Source organism: Callionymus lyra, chromosome 10 (assembly GCF_982586985.1).
Source record: "Callionymus lyra chromosome 10, fCalLyr1.hap1.1, whole genome shotgun sequence".
NCBI lineage: Eukaryota > Metazoa > Chordata > Actinopteri > Syngnathiformes > Callionymidae > Callionymus > Callionymus lyra.
This window is the reverse complement of record NC_141827.1, coordinates 10,022,825-10,044,762: the sequence shown is the minus strand read 5'-3', so window position 1 is coordinate 10,044,762 and position 21,938 is coordinate 10,022,825. Positions and strand designations below refer to the sequence as shown.

Genomic DNA, 21,938 nt, shown 5'->3' with positions numbered 1-21,938 from the left:
AACGGACCGGGAGACCACGGGGGTCTCCGGGGAATCCTGCCCGAAGATTAGCGAGGAACTGATTGAAACTCGCGATCCTCCCACTTCACCTCCGCCCAACCATCGGCTCGACTGACTCACCGTGAGAAGTCATTTGCATTCTGTTAGGCAAATGGGTCCAAACCAGCCAGTCGTGGTGTTTAGTTATTCAGTGCGGCAGGCGGCTGCTGGGGGTTTTAGGTGAACCACCAATTCTCCCCGAGGGAAGTTCCCTATCCATCCGTGGAGAGGCTCAGGTACCGCTGAGCTGTCTCAAATGGCCTATCTGTGGTGTTCTGCAACCCAAAGCGCTGCTCCGAAATGTAATTACAGCAAATGAATGTAAGCTCATCCAGACCCGAGACGCCACTTGAGTCCCCCCCAAAAAATCTGCTCATTCGATCCACACCCTATTACAACAGTACCTTTGGATGATTATGATAACTCAAATTAGTTAACACATAGTTTAATTATCTAATACCAAAAGTAATAAAATAAATAAAATAAGATATTAAATACAAGTTTTTAAAGGTATAGTTTAACCAAAATTCAAACTTCACTAATGTTCTACTCACCCTCACGTCGGCTAAGGGTTGGGATTATTTTCAGTGTAATACAGATATAGGCAAAAATATATATTAATTTTAATGTAGCGACTTGAGCTCAGTTGTTTTTGTCTTCATCTTTGTCCAAAAAGACAGTTAAATACCTCCATAGTAATCGTCTGTAACGTCCCTCTTGTATTAAATTTAAATTGTTCAGAAATACACAATACAAAGTTCCAGTCACTAAATTAAAATGAACATACATTTTTGTGTATAACTCTTAAAGGGACTACTCTGAAAATAATCCCAACATTTATTCGACATGAATAGTGTAACCCTAACCCTTTAACTGTAAAAGTTTAACAGTAAATGAAGTAAAACTAGCTCCCGTCAAACACATGTAAGCACCTTTCATTTTGTACCACAATGTTATTTTTTTTTTTTTAATATTTTTGATTTGTTTTAAAAAAAAAAAAAAACCGGGGACTTGGGTGCTTCATTAACTTTTCGGGTTGTATTTGCCTCTCATTCACAGTGATTTTCCGGAGATCTATCTGTTCCGCGTCATTAAGCGTCAATAAAAAGCTCCATTAACGGCAAAAACAACATGTTAACCAACAGCCGGTGATCAACACGCAGCCACGATTTTCTCAAATCTTCCTGGAAGCGTTTGGTAGAAACGCATTGAAAATGTTTTCTTTTGCAAATAGACCTGGAGAAGAAAAAAAAAGGAAGGGGGAAGTTTGGACGAGAGATGGGTTTCTAGTGTTTGTCGTGGGGATAAACCTTGGAGAGGTGATTCGGTTTTCGGATCAGGTGGATAACGAGGGTGGTGTTGGGAGTCGACATCCCTGAAGATGTAGAGAGAATTCTAATGTTTTTTGGGCACTGACAACAACGGACTGTGTTTGTGTGCGGCGTGCTGAACACACTTTCTGCTCGTATTCTGATGTTGTCTGTGATCCTACAAGTCAGGAGTCGTGTAAAGAGGCATTTAGGATCCTTCTCTGCCAAATTTAAACCCAGAAACATAAAATCCGTTTACCTGATAAACTGAAGCTAACACATGTAATACTCCCGTAAAATATATAATACAAAAACGACTTTATTCAAATGTAGACAAAAAAAAATAGCTTACATTTCTATTTATTAGTTAAAATATATTGTAGTCTTGTTTAAAATCATCTACAAAGGGACTTGCTTCTCATTCACTTTAATATCCAAAAAATATTTTAATTAATAATAATAAAATTAAATACAAAACATTAAAATTAGGTTTCATTTAAACTAACTGCACTCTTCAACAATCAACTATTAATTCGAAAAATAAAATCAATATTAAATAAATGGGTATTATTTGTTCACATTGTTGTTGTTTTTACCTCCAGATGTATCAAGCCTAAATGCAGGAGCTGCTGCCATGACGGGAATGAGGCTCCAGATATTCAAATGTTAATATTAAATGGAAAAATTATGACAACTATGTACTTTTATGGGAATAAAAAATCTGCCTGTTTGACAAAATGGATTCTTGGGTATTCTTGGGATTGTGATCCTTTACACTTATTTAGGTGTGTTATCGGCCCCACAAGAAGGAAGGCTGACTGTGACAACAGGATAAATGGGTTTTGTAATTAGTGTTGATAGTGTGATGTTATTGAGTGACACGTTTCAGTAACTATGTTACTTGTTGTGGTTACAACTAGTGCTATAACTCATTACTTTGTCAAAAAAATTGACCTTATATACATTTTACACGATAAATGTAAATAACTTTGTTAAAAAATATTCACCAATGAACACATGGATGTAGGAAAGACTAGAAGAAAGACAAAAACTGAATCTAAACATCTTTGTCAAATGTGACTGATGCATTTAAATATGTCAACATATTGAGTTTTGTATCGTTTGTTTATTTTCCTTTAAAATGTTGCTGTGTTTTTTAGACAGTGGCTTTCAGTTTTATTGTTGTTAGGTTTCTGTGATCAATTATCACTTAAAAAAAAGTGATTTTCTGTGTGTGTTTAAGTTCCTATTTTATTTTACTTGCATTTGTTCCTTTAATTTTTTTTGGTCTAACCATTTTTCTGAATAGTTTAACTACATTGTCTAACCTTACACTGGCCCATACACTAAATTTTCTTTCTCCCTCTGTTCAAGTTTATTAGTAAGAGTGACTTTTTAAAGAAGTAACTAGTAATGTAACTAAGTTACTATTTTAAAGTATCTTACTCTGGTGTTAATAATATATCATTCAATTAATTAATTAATAATCTCAAAAGAGAACAACAATATATTGCATTGATTCTTTTTCACCCCATTCTCTACTGTATGTAATCCTATTACGCTCTGAATGGTTGATTTTGTAATTCAAACTTGAGTATATCCTTCACATACACTGCAGTGTGACCTACATAATTCTGTGTCATTCAGTTCATGTTAAACCCCCTTTCTTCCCCTTTCCAGTCACTGTCACCACGGACTCACTGTCATCCAATTATTCTCCATTATTATTCTTTTGTCACTGGAACGGCGATGAAAGAAAACTGGACACAACACGAGGACATTAATTGAAATGGCTTCACAGTCATTAATAAATAACACCGTCACTGCCTGTGTGTGTCTGACAGTGGAACAAAAGGCTGGAAGAAAGAAAATGTGTTTGAAAGAAACCCATTGACTGGATCGGATAATGGTTTGTGTGTGTATGTGTGTGTGTGTGTACCTGTGTGTGAAAGCATATTTATTTATAGACGCCTCGGGAGACGAGTGCCATTACTGTGCTCGGGTACAACATGCAGAGGGACTCGTGCTGGCTGAGGGGGCTTCATCTTCTCTCACCTGATCATCAAGATGAGTCTCTTATCCACAACGAAACCTCTTCATTTTCATGCTAATTTGCAAACAATTAACCAGGGATTTTAAAATTCACCGTCTCCTTCATGAGGATATTGATCATTTTACTCTCCGTGACTCATTCCCTGCCATAATAGACAAAGTAAAGAGGCGGGGACATCGATCCAGAAATCAAATTTCTACACCTTCTACACTGGTCTAGAGAGAGGGGGTGAAAGCAACAGCTGCTCTGGTAAATCACCGTCACTGGCAAAGTCATTAAAAGCGTGAAGAGAATCTCCTCTAATATCTAGTAGACATTGTCTGATGAAAATCTCATCCTCTTTCTATTGAAAAGAAATGAAGCAACAGGTTAGTCACCTGGCAAAGCTCTTCTGGGTTTATAGTTTGACACTTGTTCAGCAGTCATAGTTATCTTGTCATGTTGGTTTTCTGAAGATTTAAAGGACAATTAATATTGACCTCCATATTTCAAATGTTGAAGTCTTTCACTCCAAGATACAGTAAGTCCATCATCATGACCATGTTTTGAACTTATTACTTTATAAAGTTCTCCCCCGTCTGAAATCATAGCGAACGAGAGGTTACGAGAGCGGAGTCCATTATGATGTAATAATAGCTTCACTCCTCCTCTAGCCAGCTGTAATCACGGCCCGCTTTGTTTATACAACGACTCCCTTGGATGTTGAGACTTCTGGGATTGACGTGGCTTCAGGAAAAAAAAACTGACAATTGACTCACAGCGGAGTGGTTGTGATAAACAAGTTTTAACTAAGTGTTTTCAGTGGGGGGGGGGGGCTTAAGAGCATTTTCTAATGTAAATATTTCAATGAAAAGAGAGTTTTGTACAAACAGACACTGATGATACAATAGAGTAGATCTACTTAAGAGACACTTAAATAAACACATTAGTTGCCCTTTGATTTGCACGTTTGTAACTACCCACGAGCAATAAATCTGCCTGGAAAGTAAAACTATGTATAGGACATCATGTATTTTGTAGTTGGTATGTACATAGCACTGGACGATATGCTAATAAAAAAACATTACAATAATATTCCCCTCTGAGTCGATAAAAGATAAAAGAAGCAAATATTGTTAAAAATAATCTTGAAATAGAAAAAAGGTAGAATTCTCTTTAATCTGTGTTGCAGATGAATGCATGAACTTATCTAACACTGTATGAGATTTTCATTCCAGCATAATGACAATGAAGCCTGTGATTTTTGCATTAAATGGCTAATTTTGTGTAGCGACAGTAGTTACAGTTAACATGAACTTAGTAATGTCCAAGAAATGTACCCAGGTTTGGTCTCAAAACACAAGGGTTTGTTGCAGTCTAGAGGAACTCTCTCGGGATTAGCAAGCATATTCGTAGTGTTAATCACTTTATCTGATTGATTTAAAAAAAACAACAACTATTTATTTAGTCTCTTAATGGCTCCCCAATGTCGGACCCCTCCCTGGTATCCCCCCCTCTTTGTGATAGAAAGTGCAGCCAAGTCTAGCACTCTAATCATGATGTGTCACGTTAGTAAACAAAAGAAAGTTGTCTTTCATTTACTGATGAGTTTCTGCCTGACCTGGTCACGCGATGCAAGGTGATATGTAAACTACTGCAACCAGACTCTTTGTTTAATCCCACAGCCCCGGAGAGGCAGACGGATGTGTAGCCTCCAGAGATTATTCCTCGACTTAATTGCAGCCTCTTGATGAATGTTTTGGGCTCTCAGGTGTTCAGTGTCGAGTTCTAGCAATTACTGTTCAGAACCCTGTAAGTGATCTATGCTCAAAATGAAAGGTATTTTTTATGTGGTTAATGTACTGGATTGTTACTTGACATATTGTTCTCGTCCAATTAACTCTTGTGACAACCCCTCTGTTGGTAGTTAGTTATTAGTTAGGGATGTAACTACGAAGTTTGAAGAGCGAAGTTCAAAGCTTAAAAAGGTCCAGGTAAATGAGGATCGACTCCACATACGGTCAAACATACTCACTCATCTAAGGAACCATGAGATGAAATAAAACACGTTGATATCCAGATTACACTCAATTATTAGAACATATGAAATACAGTAACTTAAATCACACTTGTACACAATACTGCATTTTTATCTTTGTCTCTATCTGATATAATGTCTATCTATTTCTATCCTATTTGTATTGTATTTTTAGCACATATTATCACATGTTTAATTACATTTACGCCTTTATCTTGTCTGATAATATGATAACTTTATTTTGGGCAGCAATATATGAATTCCAACTATAAGTTTAGTTCAAAATTAAAACCGAACAAATCATGAAGTTGATAAAAATCATGAGAGATTCTCTGAGGTATTCAAAGAGTAGAATAAAAATGCAAGAAAGTGAAAATAGAATTAAAATATTCATATTCATGAACCCAGTTCAAAGTTAATAGATTAAATTGCATCAAACTCAGTGATTTAAAGTGTTTTTAAAATGGATTTAAAATACTCAAAGTCAGTCTTCTCTCCTCACAATCCTACTTCCATTTAATAGACATTTTGTTTGGCCCGTGATCTTGACTGTTTAAAGATTTTGGCCTGTGTTAGTTAGATAACCCTGGTCTTGTTTCAATTGTTAGTTCACACAAAATTCACTCATTTTCTACTCATCTCGGGTAAAGTTTGGGATTATTTTCAAAGTAATCCATTGTAGTTATAGACAAAAATTTGAATCCATTTTAATGTAGCGACTGGAGCTAAGGTTCATCATCATCCAAAAAGACACTTAAAAACATCCCTATACCTCCGTGTAACATAGCTCTGGTATTGAAGCCTCGATGAGAATAATTGTTCCGGAAAAACTTAACAAGTCTTTATTTTAAGATTTTTAGTAGAAGATTAAAGGCTAACATGCTACACAAACTGGTAGTACTCCAGGTAAATATTGCGAGCGCTTAGGTTAGGTTAGGTAGAACTTTATTGATCCCTCAGGAGGCCCCCTCGGGAAATTTTCCAGTTCCAGTCTATTGTCTCTGCGATATTTACCCGTAGTACTTCCAGTTTGTGTAGCTTTAGTTAATATTATTGATAAAAACAAGATCAAAATATAGATTTTTCCCCAAACAATTCCTCATGTTGAGGCTTCAATTAAAGTTACAGACGAGCAGTACCATGGTATTTTGATGTTTTTGAGTCTTTCTGGACAAAGATGAAGAAAACTGAGCTCCAGTTTCTACATCAAAATGGATTTACATTTTTACATAGAACTCTTAAAAGGAATGGATTACTATGAAAAAAATCCCAAGCCTTGGTCAACATAGAAAATGAGAGAGGTTCGAATTTTGGGTGAACCTTAACCTCTCAAGTGCAAAAGTGTAAACCTGAAACAATAAGTAAGTAAGTAATTTAAATTTGTAGAGTGCTTTTCCAGACCAGGGTCACAAAGCGCTTAAACAATCAAAACAATACTCAATAAAATATATACTTAAAAGGTGAAAACAACACAGAGAAAAACACAGGAGTCTCAAGGAAAAGCACGAATAATAAGCTTGACTTGTTAACCCTCAGAGCTACTTTAGCACCTGAAGCTAGCAAGGTTTTCAACAGTTTTCAAGAAAATGACGAGTTTTGTTACTGGTGCACATAAAGCAGTCGAGTTCCAGCAAGAATCCCGAGGAGTAAGAAGAGTTTGCAGCGTTGCCAAGATAAATCTCACAGATTTGGGGAAATAATTGGTTTATCTGTTGGATTTCATGCCATGAATCTTCCACGCCTGTCACTCCTGCACGGGTGGCTGCGAGCTGACCTCTCCAGCCTCCGGACCGCTGAGCCCGTCATCATCTCTGTGTGCTTCGCCACGGATGATTAGAAAGACGCGTTTGAAGGAATAACTGTGGGAACTTCAGCCACACGCAGATCCTTGAATGATGTTCCACCCCTGACAGCCTCTCTAAATAATGGATGAAGTTCTGCAGCACAGGGGAGGAGTGGCGTCTTCATCCTCCTGAGATGGACACACACCTGCTTAAATGTCAGCGAGGACTTGGATGGCTCCAGGATCCGCATGTGTGTTTGAGCTAGACTTTCAGCCAGCTCAGGTAAAGCGGGGATTTGAAGGTGTATTACACAAAGGTCTGAGGAAATCCTTTGTTTGCACGGCTGCATCCACGCTTGCCCCAGTTGGCCGGTGTGATAAGAAGGTGCCGGGCACTTCGGAACCTCGCTTCATAAAACCAACTGAACAATACTTGTTTTCAAGGTCTACTTCCTCTCCAATGCAAAGTATAACCTCAATCGTTATCTTTTCTAGCACATTTTTGCAATGTTGTCGTTAGATCATTGGTGTTCTGTCCATCCATAATGTGTTGATTTAAGTGTATCTTAAATAGATCTTGGACTGTATTTTACGTGTCTGTTTGTCCAAAACTCTATTTTCATTGAAATATTTACATCAGTGATTATGCTTAAGGCCTGCCCATTGAAAACACATTGTTTTTCTGGAGATTGAATCTTGTTTAGCATAACCACACCCACTCTGCTGTGATTGGTCAAACCGTCAATCCATTCATATATGTTCTTAATAATCCTGTTTTATTTTGTGCTCCTATATCCTCAATAGTAAAACACACCAGGAAAATATTAAACTAGGAAATTATTACTTAGTTTTTTTAAATTATTATTATCGTACTTGTGAATCTGTTTAGCTGTATTAATCCTGTTTGTGTTTTGACCTACATGTATATTTTGTGTGCTATACTTCCTTGATTGTTTTTATTTCTTTAGATGTTTTCGTTGGTTGACATTTTTGGACATTTCTTTCTACTGAGATACGGGATTCCTTTATTGGTGATTTTTTTTTTTTGTTAAATGTATTGAACCTTCTCTGGTTTGTTGGTCTTTGAAGGCACCTCCTGCAACTTCTGTTTCTCTACATTAGCAGGTACGTAGTTTGCATCATTATAGAATGATACAGGGTTCACTAAATGCATCATTTCATGAAACAATACATTCTTTATAGTCTTGTATTTCTGTTTATCTTTCATTTTAAATGTTTGTTTCTCTGGAATGATTCACAAGCCTCCCCACAAATGTTCCCATGCATATGGAAGTTCTGTTTTTGCAGCTTTGAAGTTTGTGAAAATCATTCAGGATTAGACGCCAAGATGCATTTTGAGCTCAGTGGTGCCACAAAACAATCAATGTAATCCTCCTTCTTCGCTTCTGTCCAGATTGTTGTTTTCTAGCTATTGATCATCACAAGGTTTACTGGTGAGAAACATTTCTATCTGAAGTTAATTTCCACCACTTCAAAACTCATAAATTATTCCAGCGGAGTTTACAGTTAAGAGTATTGTAATGTCACGGGAAGTGAACAGGACAATTTCTGGTCCTTCTTCTACACGAAGTTAAGGGATTCATCAGTCTCCGTCAAGCTCCTGTAACTGTATCGTGCAACAGGAAACGTGACTAAGCCAGAAGAGCACTTAACAGTCTTTCAGTTCTTGAGGACGTGGACAACGCATAAGGAGTCACTCTCCAGACGTGAACATTGGATTGCAACCAGAGATTTAAATTTAACTTCAAATATTTGCAGACAAAATTTGGTGAAACACGATGAAGCAACGCCAAGTTAAATCTAACATTTGTTAAGACCTTCTACACCTGAAGTGAAGCAGTGGATTAACACTGTTAAAACCTTATAGACAATGGAGAGGTTTAAGCTCCTTGTTAAGGCTTAAATCCAAGAGGGACGTTACAGATGTGCAATATGGAGGTATTTAAGTGTCTTTTTGGAGGAAGATTAAGACAAATGAGAGTCGCTAAAATTAAATTGAACAACATTTTTTGTCTATGACCTAAAAAGAACCGATTACTCTGAAAATAATCCCAACCCTAAATCAACATGTGGGTGAGTAGAAAACAACTAAATGAACCCGTAATGTTTCCATCCTATAGTCCACATAATATCTGCTCAACATTGTGTGCAAATGTTTTTTAATTGAGGTTCTTGTCGAGCGCCAACGTTTTGTGTCAAACTTACGAACAGATGAGTCACGCCTGGAGTGAGTGTGTAAGGCCCACAGTCTGAAGAGACAGCTCTCATGTTTCATTTTTGAGGCAACGAGAAAAAAAAAAAAAAATCCCAAAAGATACTCGGGCCTTCTCTACCCAGAAATGTCCTCAGCAGAATCTTCCTTCACCGACTTGACGACACCACTGTTATCTCTGTGTGTTTGGATGATTAACATTATTGTATATTTTCTAAAATCTTCCCTCAGCTAAATTGGATGTTGCACAATAAACATTGTGCTGACCATGTTGTTTGAATAAACAGAGGAAAGTCGGCAAAATTGAATCCACTCTTGGAAGCTATTAGCGTCTGCCAAGTTCCCAGAATAGACTCAACTATTGATGGTTATTTTTGAGTGAGTAACCTGTGCGTTTCGTGGAGAAATGGAATGGATTAAATAAAAACAAAAAACACACAAGTGACGAGCACTATCTGACCGAGGTCTTCATCCTGCTGTCTGATGGACTGTGTGGGAAGTCACACATTCTGGCTAATGGCTGGTCCGGGTGTGTCCTTACTCAACCCAGCTGGCTTTCCATCTTAATGTCTTTTCCATCGATTTCCATCGAGAGAAACAAGGTCTGGCGGGCGGCGTGTTGAATATTATCAAAGCAGATACGGACACGTGCCGGCAGCCAGGGTTCACAGTGTGATCTCATAATTCACAGATCAAGTAAAGTGCATAAAGGGAAGTCAATGGGGCGTATCTGATGTGAGGCCTGAAGTGCAGCTAAGCGCCTCCAGTCATGGCTGTCTTCATCTCGCAGAGAAGAGACGTTTCACTGAAATCGGCTGGACGAGCCTCGCTCACGGCCGAAGAACCGCGAGTCCAACTCTCTTGCTTATGTGTAGAGTTGACAAAGTTCAGTCAAAGGCTGCAGGGAAGTCAGAGTTCAAGAGTTAGAAGTTGGTTTTAACCTTTAACTTTTTTAGTCGGTAGCTTTCGGATGTTCATTAAAACCATAGCAGTAAGTGCTAGAAATGTATATTAATATTTTGTACTATAAAGGCAGTTTCTGAGAATAGTAAAGCACCACTAATGTTTGCACTGGAACTCACCTGGCAAAATCCCTCGCTGACACAATAGAGCCCAAAGGGAATTCTGACAGAACATACAATGGAAATAAATTAAAAGTGCAATTATACTTGTTTAAAATGTTTAGAATTTTTTTTTTTTAATTAGGAGAACAGGGGTTTCAAAAATACTAGTTGGAAGGGGAGTAAGAAAATATTAAAACATTTAAAATTCGTAATATCTCTTTAAGTTACCATATACAAACAACATAGAGTTACAGGCTAAGGTGAAATGAGTGGATTCTGCTCAAAAAACTATTGAACAAGTTTTTCGAAACCACCAAAGACTTCGTTAAATCAGACATTGTTAAATTCTAAAGTAACTCTCGATGATTTAACAGTATTGCAATATATTATTGTGTTGTTGCCCCAGATTCTAGCAGAAAACCCCTAAACAATACCCATCCTCAAATGGTTCTGACGAAGTGATACTGACAAGTGTTTACTTGATGCTGATATACTGCAAATTACTTACACAAACCACGCTTATTGGTATAGATTGTACTTAAAAATAATGTATATCCGTCTGTTTTAAAAAAAGGTTACATTGGATTGAACGGATGATTAGTTTGACCTGTCTTTACTGTTGTCGCATTAATATTTCATCCACGATCTCTTAGAGAAACAGCCTGCAGCCTTCAAAAGCTCAGAGAACCGACTCTGACCCCTAGACTGAGAGCTCAAGTGTCCATGAGTATCTTCTGCAGGGCGACAAAGGGTTCAAAGATAAGGCGACATCTGGAGCTATGAATCTTTCTGGCATCACTTCAAGCTTTATTAATGTGTAATTAAAATTTTATCTGCGCTGAAAAATAAATGAATCAGAAAAGGTGTTTTAAAACCAAGAAATCTTACTTGCTGTGCTTGGATACAATCACACGTCTTTACCGTGACCTTCCTCCAGGACTAGGTTCCTCATAGGAGTCCATTTAAAATTGCAGATTTTGATATACAAATTCCAAAAAATATATAATTTTATGAATTCAATATTTGTTAATTTGTTGCCCTTTTTTAATTCAATATAAAAATGTTGTTATAGTGCAATGACCAGAAGATACAAAAACAGTACAGAGTGACTTGATTTAACTTTAAGCTAAACATGGTGGCACTTTTAAAATCCAAGGTTAAATTCAACCATTTCATTTTCTGATGGCACTGACATACGACTTTCAACGCCAACTAATTGAATATTAAGATCATGGGAGGATTTCTAATTCTGCGTTCTTTTTTTTCCTACAGCTAATATTCCAGAGTTTAGGTTGTGACTCGCCTGTAACTTTGCATTTAAATACCAGCACAACAGGATGTTCTGATGTGGTCACACATGAATGCATCATCAAGAGAAAAAGGCAAAAATACATTTTAAATGCAAGCAGTATTGTAACAAGCTTAACAAACCAATCGCTAAATAAACAAGGCACAAAAACCACATACCAATTACTGCTCACAGACTGAACCAGGGATTGTAGGAAAACTCCTAATGATGGCTTGAGCATTAAAAAAGGAGTTCAGGGACGGCCTATTTACTTCAGAGATTGCAGGGTAACTGGTTAGTAGTCTGGTCATTTAGGTAGAAACACAAACTGAACTGATGAACCGGTGTAGGCATTGAAAGTGTACATAATGATGATGTCACATCCTGCTGTTGCAAAAAGATTTTCCACATCTTTTTAATGAGCGAAGGAAACGTCAAATAAAGGATGAGAGGCCATTTACCACACATAAAACATTCATATTAACAGCACTGTCTTTGTCAATCGGATTATTTATAAACAGATGGATTGAAAATCAGGTTCACTGTTCAAATCTTTTCGTTGTTTAGAAAAATCTCTTCATGTGGTTGGTATTGATTTTGATTATTCAGATCTTCGTTTTTTTGTCGCTACATTGTGTATAAACACTCATTTATTCAGCAGATACGCAAATTTGACGCTTTAAAAAGTCCTTTGTATACCATCGACAATAATGATCTGTGTTTTGTTTGAGTACAGTACATTTTTTAGCATCCAAAAACTTTCTATTTAACAAAAGATTTGGTTAAAAAAAAAAGGATTTTAAGATAAAAATTATATTCATATTTTATAACAAATGTCAATGTATATTTTTTTAATAAACTACATAAATATCAGGAGTTTTCGTTCTACCATAACCCTGGAAGAACAATTTACATGGTGGTCAATTTACAAGTTTATTAGTTTAAAGCTGATTTATGTTTTCAAAATTGATCATATATATGAATGATGAATAAGCCTGATCAAGTACAAATGTCGAGTGTCTAAATAGGGGCGTACCTGACACTGTATTGATATTCAAAAGCACTGTACATTTTTTTCATTATTATTATTTATTTACCTTTGGAATAACACGTTATTTTAATTCTAAGTTATTCTATTGTTTAGATCTCAGGAGTGTTTGCATAAAAGACGATCATTTAATGTTTTGTTTTACAATTAACACTCAGATATTCACAGTGTTTATTCATGCATCATGTGCAATTAAACCTATGGCAACTAGTTGGCGACATTCGTCATTTCCTCCGAGCCGACGTAACAACAAAACTGGCTAAAAAGCAGCAATGAGAGAAAAAAAAGAAAGTATACACCAGGATCCAGCTAATTTTGAAGCTGATGTTTGGACTCATTGTGGCTTCAAAACAAAGTTTAAAGTTAAAAAAATGAAACACTGAAAGATACTGGATATTGCATGTTGCTACAGGTTGTTTTTTCAGACTGTTAATGTACTTCATTGTTGATATAAGTTTACGTTTTTTGGTTTGAGAAACACTTTCCTTCAACACTTTCACATTGGATTAGAGAAAGTATTTGATTATTTATTTGTTGTAAAAGCCAGAAAAAGTGCTTTTTCTTTAAACAATAACTAGAAAAAATAGAATAGATAAAAACAATAAATCGTTGTTCCTACAGTATCGTATGTATTATGATAAGCATCGTATCGCCAGCCCTGTGTATTATACATGCACTATTAAGTGTATTATAGTTTATGTTACATGAAAGAACAGCTGTGAGGCCTCAAGGCAACGTCTTTAAATATGAAAGAAGAATAATTCGTAGCTTTAGTCAGTCAAGGTCAAGCATGGAGCACGTTGTTTCAATAGATGAGCTGAATCTATTATGCAGGAATCAGTTCAAAAAGGTGTTTGAAGTTGCTCTGCGTAATGATTTGTTCGGGGGGTGCATGTGTTAGGAATACCAAACTAATTATTTTTCTTTTTTCCGAGCATATTTCACTCTTACAGAAACTCATTCAAGTAAATTGAAGTGTGATGATACGTGATGGAGGTTTTTCGAAGATGATCGAAAGCATGACGTGCTTTCTAGACCCATGTTTGACTATAACAACTTCAGTCGCGATGAAAAGCTGACCCGCTCTTTCTTTCTTTCTTTCTTTCTTTTCCCGTAGCTGTACATTGATCAAAGGAGCAGAAGAACTCGTGGTCTTCATCGAGAGTGATTTATGACGTTGGTAATGGGCCAGATGATTGAATACAGGACTGAGAATGAGGCAGTGAGGAATAAGGGTCAAGTCAACCAGCCGGAAGAGAAGTCAGTGTGGGGGTCTAAAAATGTACAGGAGGATTCCAAACGTGCTGACGTGAATAAACAAAGGGCATCATCGTCCAGCTTTAATTACCCCCAGAGACCGACACATTCAAGATGGCTGTAATGACCCGAAGAGTTCAATAAACAAGACGGCAAAAGCCGTCACGTCATCAAAACAATAATTAAACAAAGTCACGCAGCTCTGCTTTCAGTGATTAATGACCAACTTTACAGTCACGCCAACAAGCTTAGGGGTGTCGACGTTTCCAACTTTTATTTTCTAAACGTGTAACCGAAGCTTCCTACTGTCGTGTACACAGATTTATGATCTCCGATATGCCAGCACAAATTACATTTTGATTCCGTCCAGCCCTTCTAGCAGTTGACAAAAACAATTCTTGTAGACCAACTTCAAATATGTACTATATTATAGCCAACATAACGAATAAATCACAAAAAATGATAAAAAACTTTCTTGAATATAAGACATACTTAAAATCCTTTTTATTCTAAAATCGCCAGTGTTACTTAAAATAATTCTGGTTGTACTTGCTTACCATATACTGTACATGTTTTATGTGATACGCAGCGCTCAGAAATCTGTCAAAATGTTGGTGAACTATGAAGCTGCACCGCGAGTCGCAGTAGTACTACTCCACGATTCTCGTATTACTCTGCGAGTCACCGTGGTATTACTATGTGATTCTTGTAGTATAACACCATGTTCCTCGTCGTATATATCTCTGCGAGGCTCCTGATTATGGAGCCTCACATTTTTAACATTGTACAATAAACACCATTGTATTATTACATTTGTTGTACTTGTCGTATATTTAAAAAAACGTCCATACGATTTTCGCTTTTATAACGGTGCAAAATCTTTGATTGTGGTTGTTTATGTTTACAATGTACACACAAAAAAATGTTTGCAGTGTGTATAAATATACCAAGACTGATGTAAAAGACATGGTTACAACTATTATGAACACAAGGACTAACTTAATTTAAGAAAAGGGAACTACCTTCAACTTAACCTTTTTTTTGGGGGGGTCATAGCATGTCAATACTTGGTGTGAAGGGGGTTTTAACTAATATTTATTCAACGTTTCCTCGTAAACACTAACAAAGTTGTTGTTTTTGTTCACAACTAATGAGATTCATAAGGGGTCCTCAACTACTTTTTAAATCACAAAAATAAATCTGTGTTTAATAGACTTCCTTCACAAGGGAATAAGAAAGTGGTCTAATCTTATATGTGGCTGATTCTCTATTTTAAAAAGGAAGTGAACTCTGATCGAGAGCGTTTGTTATTAACCTCACTTTTTGCTGCAATATCTCAAAGGTTTACGATGCTAAAATGGAAATGAGACCGTCCATCCTTCCATTCGGAACCTCTGACTAGGATTCCACTGACAGAGTGCAGAATGAAAGTGTTAAATCAGTAATCTAGAAACGCTTTTGGAAGGCGAGAAAGCAGATGTAAGGATATTCCTCTAAAGCTGCTGACATAACAGATGCATTGCAAATCATTCCATGCAGCACTTAAAAAAAGAAAATGGTAAGAAGGATATATATTTATTTGTTTCAGATGATCAAACAAGATATTTTAGAGGTTGAAAAAAGAGCAGAGAAGAACAATTCCAATTATTTCTGCAACTTTTTCATACATTTTTATATTTCACTAAACATAATATTTACTTAATACTTAAAATTATGTTATTTTTGTGTGTCATGTGAACATTTAAAGTATCATGTGCTCATAATGTATGTCATATATTGTTACATAACGTTACCTACCTTAAATGTATTAATGTTAGTAATATTTCATGATGATAATGCTTCAATGTATATAAGAGAAACTCTGCTTGGGGTTGAAATTGTGAGAAATATCGATGATAATACAATCAGATTATTAGTCCGGCTCAGCCGAGTCTGGTCGTATGGAAAGTGCCACTCATAGGAAAATCACCAGCTCATGTGTCGTCACAAGACGTTTCCCAGGGAAACCAAAAGGGATAATCTCTTCCGGCATGTCTGAGACGCGACAGGACACCTCACCACTATTCTGATAGGATTGCCTTTACAATGTCCATCGTAGCAGCATTTTATTAAATTTACAAATCTTTCATTGAGCATTCGTGGTTGATTTACTTTCGAAAAACAATTATCTTTAGCCAAATAATTGTAGTTCAATTCAGGTTTTTCTTAGTTCTAGCTGTAATATTGCTAGTTATGCTAATAATACATCATATTTTGTGGCAATAAAGAGCAAAACTCAATTAACTGACCATCTTCATTATTTTTACAGAATCTTCTTCTCAATACAGTTGTTTATCAAAAGTATTCTTTTTAAAAATCTCATTATTTTAATGGTTAAATGGCTTAAATGGTAGTTTTGTTGATTTTCTTTTTTTTCATTTATATATTTTTTAACTTGTATCGTTGTTCATGGAAATATATTAGTGCCATCAGAAAATAAACAATTGAATTTAAATTTTCAAGTGTTTAAAAAAAAATGTTATTGTTGAAATTTTATGCAGCACAATTGTTTTTTACAATCAAGTTCAGTAATTTGTATATTGGAAGGTTTCTTTGTTTTTTTATTCAATACAAAAAAAACGATTTTTTTTCCCCAAATGAATGCAATTTCTTTACACAGTATGATATTCTAATTCCTACAATTCAAAAATAAATTCAATTATAATAATAAAAGCTAAATTCAATATTGTTTAACCCTTGTGTTATCTCGAGACCAGGGTTAACTTGTAGCGTTTATTTAAAATATAAAAATGTTGTTATAACATAAACAAGCTACAAGAGCTTTCAGCCTATCATGCAGATCACATGACCGTTTGATGAAATAGCTCGGTTATGTTATGCCAACATTATAATATTAAATATAAATGGCTAAAAATAAAGAAATATTGAATTTATAAAATGTTTTCTTGAATTCATGGAATTAGAAAATCAAACTATATGTACAGAACGAAAATTCAATTTGAAAATATATTTTTGTTTTATTCATTGATTAATAAACGTTTAAACTGTTCAACATAAACATTATTTTGTAACATTATTCAATACTATTACAGAAATGGATGAATTTAATCATTCAAAAAGATTGAAATGTTATTCGACTATTGAATATTCTGATGGCACTGATAAACTTCCATACTGTTGTCAAGCCAGTCGCTGGTTTCTTGATACACCTCAGTTATTATCTAACTATTGACCCAGACTTAACCCTATTCAGTCAGCATGTTCCATGACGGGCTTAGAGCTCCTGAAGGAGCTACTTAGTCATTGGTTGCCGAAGTGTTCTGTCTGAGGACCAGACGTTTGAGATGATTCTATCCAGCCACGCTCATCATGAGAAGTGTGGCGTCTTGACTTACCTTAGCAGCGAACGAGGAGCTGGGCTTCTCCAGGAGATCCCAGAGCTTCTGTCTTTTCTCCGAACAACAGGTGGTGGTAAAGTCCTCTCCCTCCCTCTCTCTCATGTTCTCAGCCTCTCTCTTCAGCTCCTCGTTCATCTGCTCCTTCTTCTGGTGATACCTGGCCTGGCAACAGGACTCCAGGTAGATCTCGTCGATGCCCCAGAAGTCCAGCTCCTGGCTGAAGGACAGGGCACACATCTCCTCCATCATGTGAAGCTTCCCGGTGCGGTAGAAGTTGAGGATGGAGGTGAACGCTCCGGGGTGTCTGTCGAAGAAGTACTCGTTGTTGTCCAGGCTGTAGTCGTCGCATATCTCCATGACGGACTCGTGGGTGTCACACTCTCGCAGCTGGCCCAGTCTAGTCCGGGGGAGTCGATCTAGAGTTCTCCACAAGACTTCGTGAAGAAGGCCGCCCACGTTGAGTCTCACCCGGCGGGACAGTGTCTTGCTCCGGATGATCTCGGCATCGTCTGGGGGCACCGTGTTGGTGGACCGAGGTCCCACCGTGATCATCTTTGCTCCAGTGACTCAGTGAAGGTTGAGGTCTAGGAAAAGTAGACGGTCGCCCGTACAGGACTTCATCAGGGTCTGTTGTCTTCTTCTGCCCCTGAAATAAATCAACATTAATAAGAAGGAGTGTGTAGAGATTCTGGCGAAACAATTCGTATCAAAATACAGGGGCAACAATACGATATATTGTGATGTATTGCGCAAGGGTAGAAACAAGAATACATTTCTAACATTGTAACTGGTTTAACTTGATTTAAAAACAAATCAGCTTAAAAAGCTGCTGGAGTCGACTGTATCCTCTCGTCCCCAGTCTTTTGATGAAGTCATAACTGCTTGCATCAGTTTTGAAACATAAATATGTCCAAGAATCATCTTTAGAAGCTACTGGAGTCAACTGTATCCTCTCATTCTCAGTCTTTTGATGAAGTCATAACTGCTTTCATTTGTTTTGAAACATAAATATGTACAAACATCAGCTTTAAAAGCTGCCGGAGTTGACTGTATCCTCTCGTCCTCAGTCTTTTGATGAAGTCGTAACTGCTTTCATTTGTTTTGAATCATAAATATGTCCAAACATCAGCTTTAAAAGCTGCTGGAGTCGACTGTATCCTCTCGTCCTCAGTCTTTTGATGAAGTCATAACTGCTTGCATCAATTTTGAAACATAAATATTTCCAAGAATCAGCTTTAAAAGCTACTGGAGTCGACTGTATCCTCTCGTCCTCAGTTATCGCAAGGATCTCGTGGGATTTTATTCTTTTTACTGGGGAGGACGTAATGAATTACAACACAATAGTAAACAAATGCTGTGGATATTTCCATGTTAATTGTACATTTAAATTTGTATTTTATTTTATACTGCATTTATTTAAATATAAACCATACAACAACTATGATTAACACAAATGATACAACACAGGTTAATATCGATGCAGCGACGTGAAAATAATTATGCAATATATCAGTGTATCTATATTTTCTCACGCCCCTCATCATAAGGCTCTGTATTGTGTCAGAGTCGTGTCCTACAGGAACAATGTCAGGTTTATCCACTCATCAGAGGAGCAAATAGATATTTTAATCAGCTTTAATGGGCGCAGACGCTCTTCCTGCTGACATGGCTGGAGAACATGGAGGAGGGGGGAGGACGGGAGGCAGGACTTCTGGACTTCAACGGGAGCTTTCCAGTGCTGAAGAGCCTCTCTGCTGGTCCTGACCAACTCTGTTGCTGCCTGCAGGCTTTTTCTGCTTAACCTGACAGCCCGAGGCATCCTTATATAAGACAGCACAGGCCTTGATATTGGGTCAATTCAGGGGCCATTTTAAGAAAAATGCTACTTTTTATAAACCATGTAAACTTTTATGCTACTTTGTAAAAACAAACTTGGTTTCTTCAATAATCAAATTCAACTGATATAACGATATATTGCGATTTTATTATTTATAATTTTTGTTGGATGATACTTTATCTTTATTCAACAGCACTTTCTACATTTTATTGTATTATCATTTGTTTATGGTTTACACTTTTAAAAAATCAAAATATTTTACTCGCACTTTATTTATTTACAATTCGCATACCAATATTTAGGCTTTTTTTTCATTTTGATGTTGCAATTAAACATCCCACCACTAGATGCAGCAGTCTTTACATCCTCCGCAGCAAGCAAATCCCCGGTGACTACTGAGGACGAGAGGATACAGTCGACTCCAGCGCCTTTTACAGCTGATGTTTGGACATATTTTGGTTTCAAAACGTCTTATGTCTGTGAACTCTGCAATATCAGAGTCAAGAAAATACTACAAATATATCCTTGTTACTTCAGTATTGCAATATATTGTATCGTTCGTCAGAGCTAATACACACCTCTAGTCAATACAAGCGCCTTTTTAAAATGAAAAAAAGAAAAACACTTTCTATACCTGATGGACTTATGTACTACTTTGTACTACCGCCAGAACCCATCGTGCCATCCCAGAATATACTCCAGTCATTTACAATTAAATGTAGAGGATGAAAAAACCCGAAATAACTTTAACTTTTTTTTTAGTTGATTAATTACGATCCCTTTCTCCCGGAGATCCCAGAGCTTCTGTCTTTTCTCCATTCCCTTGTTAATGTATTTTTTCTAAAGTACCTTTATTAATAAGCTTTAACTTGACAAATGTATGTGTTATTAACCTTAATGCATATTTATATTCTCACTTAATCTTGAATGAAATATTCTGACATGGATTCAAAACCTCACGTCTTTGACCAATAAATAAGCATCATATGAGACGTGTTTAGTTTTTAAAACGTTATATAAACCTCAGCATGTTGGCTCTACTTTCTGTCCGATTTTTAATAAAGTTATGCGGCTGCGGATGGATCTGCATGTGGATCACAACAGTAAAAAACACTCGAAATACTAGTTTGACTCATCATTCACCGGACACTTGAAACTCTAAGTGATGTTTATTTTAAGTTATAACATGAACGGGTGAATCTAAGGAAGAAGAAACCATCTTAAAACCGTGTTGATAAAGAGTGATACGTACTTGCCCCGCACAGCGGTGTCTTGACTCCGCGGACGGACATCAGCATCCTCTCCTCCGCTCAACTTGCGCGTCTCGTCCGAGGAGCAGGTGGAGGATTTAAAAGCAACATGACGACATTTTTTTTTTTTTTTAAGATCTCTTGTTCTCGCTTCACGCAAAAAAAAGAAGAAAAAAAGCCCGTTTCAGCGTCCACGGGCAACAAGTAAGTGCGCGGAGGAGACGCTCGCGTGTGGAGAGCAGCTCCAGAGTGAAGAGATGAACCCGAGGCTTCATCCAGACTCGCTCCAGTTAACCCTCTCACCGCCAGAACCCACCGTGCCATCCCAGAATATACTCCAGTCATTTACGAATACATGTAGAGGATGAAAAAACCCGAAATAACTTTAACTTTTTTTTTTTTAGGTATATTTTTAGTTGATTAATTACGGCCCCTTTTTCCCGCTTAATTAGTGGTTCACCTGCATCAACAGTCCGTGTAGCATAAGTTGGAGTCAATAATAGTTCCTAGATGCATACGTCTACTATTCTGTTTATTTATTATTGTTGTATTGTATTATTATCTTTTTTTTGGTAAATTCCTCTTTTAGGAATTCACAATCATCAAGATTGTATTTAAATTTTGTTGTCTTCTGTTGGTACTTATGTTAGCAATACATTTTTTTTTAAGTCCAGTAAACATTTACAATTAATACATAACGGATAAATAAATCTCTTTTTGTTTTGGCAATTCACTCGACAAATTTTTTACAATATATTGCCAAAACGCTTGTTATTAAGTTATCTCTAATTGTATTGCCTCAATTGCCCAAATTTATACGCTAAAGTTTTGTTTTATAACACGATAGGAAAACTTCATAAATTATCAGATCAAGTAACTTGATCACTTCTAAGAGTCGAATAACCGAGCAAAACAACCTCAAAATATGAGTACAAGTCAAATGTTAATCAATGTAGAGCTTACATTTTGAAACACGTGAGAAAAACATTTGTATTATCTTTCCAACCTATATAATTGCTATAGAAAGTTCTACCCATTCTATTTCTTTTGTGGGGTTTTGATACTTTGCATGGTCTTTGAATCCATTTTTTAAACTTTAAGACCTATTTGGACCCAAATCTTTTTCCGGCATCACATGTTTCATTTATGCCATCGTGTGTCTCATGGAAAACATTTTTTAGTTTTAAACATATAAAATACATGTTTTGAGTGAATTTTGATTTCTATTTTCCCTTTTAAAAAGTTCAAAGGTGAAGTAGATGTTCTTTATTGTGATCAGGCTACATTTTGTTGACGCTGTTACACAATAATCGTCCTTATATGTTGTGCAACATTATGAGGACGTTTAGCTTCGGTGTGTG

General features: G+C 36.5%; 1 protein-coding gene across 1 annotated transcript in view; it reads right to left on the bottom strand.

The window, feature by feature from the left end:
* LOC148070207 (potassium voltage-gated channel subfamily B member 1-like) overlaps positions 1-20,945 on the bottom strand; it is a 46,293-nt gene extending 25,348 nt beyond the window's left edge. Inside the window, exons 1-2 of the mRNA XM_087800913.1 lie at positions 20,580-20,945; positions 17,488-18,136 (exon numbers count right to left, since the gene is read on the bottom strand). Of these exons, the coding sequence (XP_087657039.1) occupies positions 17,488-18,042 (555 nt within the window). The 5' untranslated portion in view covers positions 18,043-18,136; positions 20,580-20,945. The remainder of the gene's footprint in view (positions 1-17,487; positions 18,137-20,579) is intronic.
* Positions 20,946-21,938: the final 993 nt, after the last annotated feature.